The sequence below is a fragment of the Grammomys surdaster genome, unplaced genomic scaffold (genome assembly GCF_004785775.1).
Source record: "Grammomys surdaster isolate TR1022 unplaced genomic scaffold, NIH_TR_1.0 125846, whole genome shotgun sequence".
Lineage (NCBI taxonomy): Eukaryota > Metazoa > Chordata > Mammalia > Rodentia > Muridae > Grammomys > Grammomys surdaster.
The window spans coordinates 1,243,402-1,252,635 of NW_021620672.1; the positions used below are offsets into that span (position 1 = coordinate 1,243,402).

The 9,234-nt window shown below is 45.2% G+C and overlaps 2 protein-coding genes across 7 annotated transcripts in view; one reads left to right on the forward strand and one right to left on the reverse strand.

Moving 5' to 3' along the window:
• LOC114640631 (sp110 nuclear body protein-like) overlaps positions 1 to 4,134 on the reverse strand; it is a 31,056-nt gene extending 26,922 nt beyond the window's left edge. For 2 of the 3 annotated variants that reach the window (XM_028789587.1, XM_028789585.1), the window contains exons 1-2: positions 3,994 to 4,134; positions 1,312 to 1,459 (exon numbers count right to left, since the gene is read on the reverse strand). In XM_028789587.1, the coding sequence (XP_028645420.1) occupies positions 1,312 to 1,458 (147 nt within the window). In that variant the 5' untranslated portion in view covers position 1,459; positions 3,994 to 4,134. Of the gene's footprint in view, positions 1 to 1,311; positions 1,477 to 3,993 lie in introns of all 3 variants that reach the window. The other variant, XM_028789586.1, reaches the window with a different exon arrangement.
• Positions 4,135 to 6,200: 2,066 nt separating this feature from the next.
• Positions 6,201 to 9,234, forward strand: part of LOC114640636 (nuclear body protein SP140-like) — a 46,285-nt gene continuing 43,251 nt past the window's right edge. For all 4 annotated transcript variants that reach the window (XM_028789598.1, XM_028789599.1, XM_028789600.1 and 1 more), the window contains exon 1: positions 6,201 to 6,518. In XM_028789598.1, coding sequence (XP_028645431.1) covers positions 6,487 to 6,518 — 32 coding nt within the window. In that variant the 5' untranslated portion in view covers positions 6,201 to 6,486. The remainder of the gene's footprint in view (positions 6,519 to 9,234) is intronic.

The window sequence follows — 9,234 nt, forward strand, 5'->3', positions numbered from 1 at the left end:
GGAGTCAGTGCAGTGAGTGCAGTGCAGTGGAGCTGAGTCAGTGAGTTGGCAGTCAGTGCAGTGAGTGCAGTGCCATGGAACTGAGTTCATTTGTGAATTCATGCAGTTCAGTGCAGGTCAGCAGAGGCAGTTGAAACCAGAGAATAAGGAGCCAGAAGATTAGAACAAATTACCAGAGTTAGTTTGAGGCCAAGCAGAACAATTCAGTGAGAAGCTGAGAAGCTAGATTGAATCGGTCAGCTTGGAGAGGAGTTTGAGCCAGAACTGCTGAGTTGAACCAGCCAGCCAGATTTTAGAAAGAACTAGAAAGGGAGAGTTTATTCAGCAGAAAGTCTCTGAGATGACAATTACATGTAACTGTAAAAGTTAATGTCAATGTTACATCTTACATCTCCTGAACCTGGAATTCAAAAATCCAAATAAATAAATAAATAAATAAATAACCAAAACCCAAACTGAAAAACAACAACCAAAACCCACCCAAACCGTATACCAAGCACTGCATTTGTATACATAGCCATGACTTCCAGTGCCTGCCTTACATCAGGATGAACTGGGAGCTCACAAGACAGTGCATCAGGTAAAGGTGCTTGCTGTCAAGTCTGATAACTAACCCAAGTTCAATCTTCAGGACCCACATGGCAGAAAGAGAAAACCAACTCCCAGAAGTTCTCCTCAGACCTTCACATTCATGCCCCGGCAGATGTGCACACACTCATACTCACACAGACGCCATCACAACAAATGTAATGTGATGTTTTGTTTTAGAATGAGCTGGGCCCCACGTGTTCTTATACAGTGGGACAATGCCTGAGCACTGGGTTGAGCAGCATCTTGGTGCCAAACAACATACAACATTTGGAGGCTGTGACTGTGAACTTATTTGGAAAAAAGTCTTTGCAGATGTAATTGAGGATGCTGAGACAGGCTATCCTGGATTAGAACAGTGCTCAAATGCAAGTGTTCTTATCAAAGGAAGAAAGAGGAGAAGACAAAAGAGAGAAGATGACACAGAGATGGAAAGAGATTGCAGCAGACTATTAGTCTAAGAACTCCAAGAGCTTCCAGCAGCCACCAGAAGCTAAACAGAGGCAAGAAACAGATTCATCTCCAAACTTACAGCACCTACAATATACCCTATCACTAACACAGCCTCAAGACACCCTTTCCCCCAACCATCCCTTCCTGCAATAATGGTCAAGCTGGGCCTTCCATGTTCTAGGAGCCCTGGTGGGTTGTGGTCAGAGATCTCAATATTGGAATGTGTGTAATGAGGATTGGGTTGCTCTGTGGAGGGTCCACAGGCCTCACCTTGTACATCTTCTCAGTGATGAAGGAATTGTCCCGGAGTGCTTCGAAGAAGGGGAACGGCTTGTTGATGGCATAGGCGATGTCCATCTTCGTGTATATAAAGTGCTGGAGAAGAGCCTTTTCCAAGGCCTTGCTCAGAGTGAACATCCTATAGAAAGAGGAAGGCTGAGAAGACAGAGGCAAAAGCTCTCAGGAGCATGGCGAGTGGCTCTTTGCCTAAAATGGATTCTCAAAGGCAGACATCCTAGTCTTCAAGCATCCCTTAGCAGTCTACAGAGCAGTCTTGCTAAAAGATCCATTGGTAGAGGAAATAAGGGCAGTGCCCAGCAACCACAGAGGCTGAGGGACATGTGATAGCATACAACCATCCTGAAAGGGACTTTATTTTTAAAACATCTCTTATTCACTGAGTATGTGCTACATCCAGCCTTTGTTCCAAGGATTTCATAGGTATTAACTTATTGGAGTTCACAAAGCACTGTAAGATGGTCACTTGTCATCACAACTACCTAACTGTGGAGAACTCTAATGCAGACAGAGGTGGAGTAAGTGACCCTCCTGCTAGATTATGCAGTGTGGAGGGGACTGAATACCAATCAAATCTTGACTTTCTAGTTGCTGGTTTACAGTTGAGAAAGTGCTTGGCCGAAGGTGCTGAGTCTGTCTATCTATCTATCTATCTATCTATCTATCTATCTATCCATCTATCCATCTATCCATCTATCTATCTTTGAGTATATATGAGTTGGGTTAGAACAGATCACCTGGCATGCACCTCAGGACATCTTGTGCTAATGCTCACGAGAAAGGGACCACCCAATATGCGGAGCTAGATACCTGGTAATATTTAGACACTGAAAAATCACTCACAACATTTTGATGCAAGCAGACAACACATAAATAAAATCAGGAAGGATATGAAAAATAGGATTGGTCAAAGTCACCACTTGGTTTTTACAACCCCATTTCATTCTTTAGGACAGACTTGTATCTTCTTATGGGATGTTTATAAACATCGACTGCTTCTAGACCATGAAAAAATAACCAGTCAGGAAGAAAACTTCCAGGTAACAAACTGTTGTAAGAAGGCAAGCCCTAGTAAATCTTGCCATCATGGAGGGGTGCTTTTTGTGTTGATTGGCAGCAGGGGGGATGGAGCCCAGGACCTGTGCATCTTAGGCAAGTGTCTTATCGCTGGGCTACATCCCAGCTAGCAGTAAAGCTCTGTTTGTTTGTCCACTTGTTTGTCTTACACACAAAGAAGACAAGGGGCCCCCTTTCCTCTTTTTTTAGATAGAACTGTAATGAGTATTTCCAGGAATTTAAGTCCCAGTGTCAGTTTAAGCAGTCTCATCCCTTTCTCCTTCTTTCTCAATCCCTTAAACTTAGCAAGAAACACTTGAGGAGAAAACAAAAAGAGAAAACAATTTTACAGTAGGACTGTAGAACAGGGAGATGGGCCATGGACAGTCTAGTCCTGAGAAAATCCTGGTAGACAGGGGACAGGTGGGAGAGGACAGGGGGCAGGTGGGAGAGGAAGCTGTTGAGGATATGCATGGGGGAGGGGAGGCAGCGTGAGCATGTCCTCTGGGCTCTTGTGTAGGATGACTTGATATAGAGCATTACTCAGACCTACGCTGTGACAGCTTTGTCATTTGTCACCTGCCACAGTTTGTAAAGATGAAAGTCAGATCAACAGAGGTTAAGTACCTAGCCCAAGGACACTGTTCTATAGTAGAGTGTGTCTGACTCTGATATTTTGTTTTTCACCGTGCAAGATATCATACCTCAAGCCTGAGGAAATGGTGCCAGCACTGGAGGCAAAGGCAGGCAGATCTCTGCCAGTTTGAGGCCATCCTGGTATATTTAGTAAGTTTCAGGACACTCAGGGCAACACAGTAAAACCTTGTCCTGAAGAGGGGAAAAAAAGATCCTATGTCTCAGCTGCCTGCATTCAGGTTTTTATTATGTTAAGGGACCTTACAAATAAATTAGGAAAAGACAAACATCCATTAGGAAAGACAGAGCCCCAAACATGAGCAGTCAATAAAATGAGCATCATGTACAATGAATGCAAAATTAAGCCGGGAAAAGTCAGACAAGTGGGAAGGACTTGACAGTGCATATTCATATCAAAGTGACCAGGAGAGAAAACAATAGCCAGTGTCTGAGATGGTAGAAATAAAACGCATTTCAAGTGTTCTGTGGCTCATTTGGTAATGAGAGTCACCAGCTGTAAAAATTAAATTCCCTTGAATTTTCATGCGTAGTAATGTATTTCAGCGAAATGACTATGGATTAAAAACAAAACAACATACAAAAACCATCCATAACATGCTAGAGAGCCGTAAGAACGCTCCTTACTTTCTCTTTCCCAATAGCTACATGATTAGGCAAGTGTTGGAAGATGAAGACGGCATTGCCCACCGTGGGTGCATGCAAGGTCTAACCTCGAGGACATGCACTAACTAGACACTGCCCCAAAGCGTCTAACTTTCAGAATGAGTTGTGTGTATCAGCCTTCCCCTTATCCACCTCCACTTCAGGATCAGAGCCAGGGTCAGAGTCTCTGGAAAAGATTACTTAGCAAAGAGAGAGCCTGGGGGACTCTAGGAGACAGCAGATAAAAGTTGACCCCAGGAATCAGGAATCCGAGCTGCAGAGCCCAAGAGCAGAACGCACCTGGATGCTGGGCTACCGCCGGTCTCCCGGGTTCTCCCTGATCACTGCCAGGATTAGTAAGGGGTTCCTGGATCCCGCCTGGAAAAGCCTGCCAGCCCAGTCTGAACCAGACGTTCTGCTGCCCTGGAAGAACCGCGAGGAGTCAGGTTTCAAGAAAAGAAAACGAAAGTGATCGCAGAACACGGAGCAGGAAGCCGGAGCGCGCCAATCCCGCCCTCCACCCTCCTCCCCTTCGCCCCATCTCTTGCCTTGTGCGGTTCCCCAGCAAGGTTAGCGTTGTGGGTTTCAGTGGCACTGCTGGGAATCCAGATCTGCCTGAACTAGAGTGACAGGCAGGGAGGCTAAGGACCAGCACTGGAGAACATGAGAAGGGGGTGTCCACTGTCCCCTTCCCAAACAGGGGCTCTAACACCCTAGTGGCCTCATTGTAACCTTTGTGGAGGAATGAAATGTTCTCAAACTGGATTAGGGTGAAGGTTACCCTGAATAACTTTGCTAGAAATCATTAAATTAATCACCACCACCACCACCACCATCATCAAAGCTGGCATCTTTGAAATGTCTAGAATTCGTCAGGATCACTTATGTGAGAAAATTGAAATAAAACAAAAGGCAACCAGATGACTCTCTAGCCTGAGCTAGGGTCTCTGAGAAATCTTCAGTTGGGGAGAGTTCTGTGTAACCCTCTCTAATATTTCCCTAGTGTATTTGATCCATGAGATACCCCCACCCCTGCCCCCACCCAGAACCCCCTGAGGCCTCTGGGGCTTTAGATTTGAACCAAGGCTAGCCCACACAGGACAGAGATTTTTATACTTCCTATGGAGACACCAACAGTAGAATTTACATCCAAATGTGTCCCAGGGATGGGGACTGAGGGAGGAAGGAAACAAGGCAAGTCCAGTTAATACAGTGTGTGTGTGTGTGTGTGTGTGTGTGCGCGCGCGCGCGCGCGCGGGCGAGCGCGTGTGCGTGCACACATGCACCTGCACAAGAATCACGAGCCTGCTTATGTGCCAGAAAATTATCCCACCCTCAAGAAACCTTTAAAGCAAGAAAAATTATTATATCAGACAGATATCAATAAGGGCAAAGATTTTATTCAGAGTTGCACATACTAAGAATACAGTAATGATGGTAAAACCTCACCTGGTAATTCACACCAAGTGAGAGCCAATAAGAATTATATATTTTAGCACGGTTTTGTAGATATGTAAAATGCATTCATTTAAAGCAATGCTTTTGGTGAACTTTACTAAATATAATCATGTCACAGTGATCACACAGGTCAAGTCCTCTGCCCCCCTAAAATCCCCTTGTTCTTGGCAGAAAACCCCCTCCCAGATTCCAGCCTCAGGGAAATCACAGTTCGTTAGTTACACAGCTAAGTTTGGCCTGTGCGGAAATGTCATATGAATGAAGACATAAAATGTACTTTTTTGGTGTACGGCTTTGTTTGCAGCCCTGCACATTTTGGGACCTGTTGCTGCAGGTCAGTAATTTATTTGTTCCTCTTTAGCAGAGGTCTGAGCCTGGAGCCCTGCACAGGCCCTTGTCCCGAGACACCTTGCCTCTGACTCTGTTTGCCTGCATTTCCAGTCTTCTGTGTGTTGTTTTTGTTTTATTTGCATCTTTACTCCTGTTTCTTTATCTTTCCACTTCAAGCTAGTTTCAAACTTACAGATTGAGAGCGAGATATAGGGGTACGTGCAAAAACTGTGCAGAAGAAATATAAGGCACCGGCTCTTCAAAACTGTACTGTCCCTGACTGGCTATAGCCTCGGCTGTGGCCCACTTCCGAGTTCCACGAGATGCATCTTGTTCTCAAGACCATGGTGAAATTGCTGAAGCCCTGTGTGGCCTCAATATCACACCTATATAGGCTCTCTGCCTGGATTCTCTGCTCTTGCCTTTGGTTGGTGGAGGTGTGTGGGCGGGGTTGGGGGAGGTCTTTTACTCTAGCTACCTTTAGCTAAAAGTTTAGCACCAAACACCTTACTAAGCCACATCTTCTGACTTTTCCTACTCTGCTGCTCAAATATCAGGTCCCAGCTCCTCTGGTTCTGATGCACTAGGGTGCCAGGACATCCATAGGTCTGAGAGACTACAGACAACCTGATTCTTCCTGTTCCTTCCAGGCACCGCCCCCGTCTAGGGCTAAAGAGTTACTTCCTTCCTATCCGAATCAGCCAGCTGGCCTCAGACAGTTCTGAGCCCTTAGCTGAAACAGACCCTTCTATCCTTCTTTCCTTGGAGGGCAGCGGGGGTCCCTGGTTTCTGGGGTCTTGGGCTAGCTTTGCTCCTCCCTTTGCTCTCCCTTGGGGGCAGAGACTGCGTGTTAGTGCAGTGATGTCATAGCTGAACAATTTCACTTTCCTTTTTCTCCTCTTTGGAGGCCCCTGAAGGAGTTTTCTCTGGACTTCCCAGAGATTCAGAGGGGGGGTTCGGCCTGCTCTGAGCCAAGTTAGGGGTCCTTTGGGGTCTGTGAAGGGGATGGCAGGAGGAGACAATGGACTCAGCAGCAGGTAAGTCTCTTTCTCTTGTCCCGTGTCTCTCCTAAGATCTGTGTTTAAGTGTGTTACTAGGGCCGTCCAGGCTGGGTCCAAGGCCCACTGAGGTTTGAGACAGTGAGTTCATAAGGAAATGAAGAACTGGGCAAAGCAGCCTTCACTGCAGTAGGCTAGCTGTCAGAGACCCATGGTTACCTCCAACTCACCCCACTTCGTTTCCTTGCTCCTGTCTCATAGCTTGTCTGGTGCTGTGTGGACCTCCTGGGAGGCCTGTAGTAATGGCTGGCTCATTGTGACTTCTGATCACTCTTCTCGTTCTAACCCTCACTCTAAAGGACAGCTCTGTCCAAGAAAGATCATTTAGAGTAAGTTCAAACCTGATCTTGTCCGTTGCCAATCTCCCCAGTCTTGTGGTTGAGGACGGCTCTGGCCTGAGCCCACACGTCCTACTTGGGTCAGGTCCGGAGTTTCCTAGCTCAGATGGAGGAAGTGAAAGCTGAGCAGGTGGGGAGTGGGTGTTGCTGTTAACCCTTTCTATTCCTTCCAGTTACATAGCTGGTTAGAAATGGATGCAAATCCCCCCCCCCACATACATACACACACACACACCACACACTCGATAGGAGAGATGGCCCAGGTTTAAGCACCCATACTGGTTTAGTAGTGGGCATGGGTTGGGTCCCCAGCACCTGTCCTAGGGCTTCCAACTGCTTCTAATGCCAACTCCAGATCAGACACCCTCTTCTACCTTCCACGGGCACTGCACTTACATGCAGGAAACACACCAAGACAGACACATATGTACTTAATTCAAAATAAAGACAGAAAAGATGTGACGAAGGTGTGTGAAGCTAGTTGTCCTCCAACAGGGACTCACCCGGGGCTACTTCTGGTCCTGCAGATGTCCTAAGAAAGTGTCATTCTCCCATGACATTTGGTCAAGTCCACTAGTGATACCAACAGCAGGCTGTGTCTTTTGGGAGTGCGTAGGGTGATTAATCACTGACTCAACGTCTCTCTTACAAGCAGGTTGAGGTGATGTGTCTCTCAGAGTGTGAGTGTTTGCAGTTTCTGTCTTTGAAGACATTTTTGTTGTTGTTTTCAGTCTGATGGGTGTAGGGATGGCTGCGTTAGACTTTGCTATCCTTTCACTGTCTGTAGAACTCACAGCATGTGTCTGTCTTTCCTTCATCAGCCTGACTAGAGATTTAGTAACGTATTGGCCTTTCCAAAGGAGTAGTTTTTGATGTGAGCATAAAGCTCACTTCTTTTGATTTTATGGATTTCTACTTTAATTTCATTGAATCTTTGTTTTCATAGGGATGAAATTGCTCCTCACAAGAGTGTTCATTTACGCCTCTCTTCCCTTCTGGCATGAACAAAGCTTTCTCTCCCAGCCACTGCCAGTGCTGTGTCTCAGATCTAATATTTTTTTTAGACTTCAGTGCTTTTTAGTGTAGGAGAAAGGGTCACACTTTTGCCTGTCTTCTTCCCCCATAGGTTTTTATTTTAATTACATGTATGTGTGCAAGTGCTGCAGTGTGTCTGTTGAGGTCAGAGGACAACTTTTGGGAGTTGGTCTCTCCTTCTGCCATGTAGGTCTTAGGGAGCAAGCTTGTGTCCTCAGAGTTGGTGGCAGGGCCTGTATCAGCTGAGCCACGCCCCCACCCTCTTTTATTTACATTAATTGCAGTTTTCAAACGTACTCTGTTTTCTAATTCTGCTATTATTAAACTATTCCAATTTCCACTGATTATGGACACAGAGTCGCCTGCCGTGCTTGTAAATATTTTCATTTTGCTCTTTTCTTTTGGTTTTCCTTTTGTTTTATGCCTTTTTGGGGTTTGAGTAAAATATTTTGATTCTTTTGTTTCTTGAATTCCTTTATCAATTATTATTATTTTTGTCATATTTTGTTTTCCTTTTTTGCAGTACTGGGGATCGATTCTGGGGATCCTCTTGAGAATGATTTTTTGGGGGAAACTTTCATATCTTGTCTCTGTTGTTTCTAAACAGCGTGTGTGTGTGTGTGTGTGTGTGTGTGCATGTGCACTTGCACTTGTCCATGTGCATGTGAGCGCGTTCTCTGCTCATTATTTGGTGGCATTTGAAGTTTAGTTTGATACCTTGGCACTTTCATATTTCTGATTAATTTGCTGTATTTTCTAGTTGAGCGAAACTGCAGTATTTGAATTTACCTTCTGTAAAATAATTTAGTTTCAACTCAAGTTTTATGTAGAGCTCAGTTCAGATCCCTCAAACCCACGTCAAGCCTGGATGTAGTGGTGTGTGTTTCTTAACTCCAATATTAGGGGAATTGGATCTCTGGAGGTAACTAGCCAGCTTATCTGGCTGAATTAATGATATTTAGGTTCAGGGAGAGACCCCGTCTCAAAAAATAAGGTGGAGAGCAACTGGACTCCTTGCCTAGACACACTCCAGGCACATACACACGAGCAAACACATATGCATACACAGCCTCCTTAAGTTTAAGATAAAAATTATTGTATAGTTTTGTTATATTGTTACATGTAAATTTTAGATTCTTTAAAAAAGAACCTCTCAAGTTTTTTTGGTATCAGATAACTTTGATATTCTTTGTGTTTGTTTGTTGTGTAGTCCTGCCTAGCCTGGAACTCACTACATAGACCAGGCTGGCCTTGAATTCATGGAGATCCTCCTGCCTCTGCCTCTCTGCCTCTCTGCCTCTCTGCCTCTCTGCCTCTCTGCC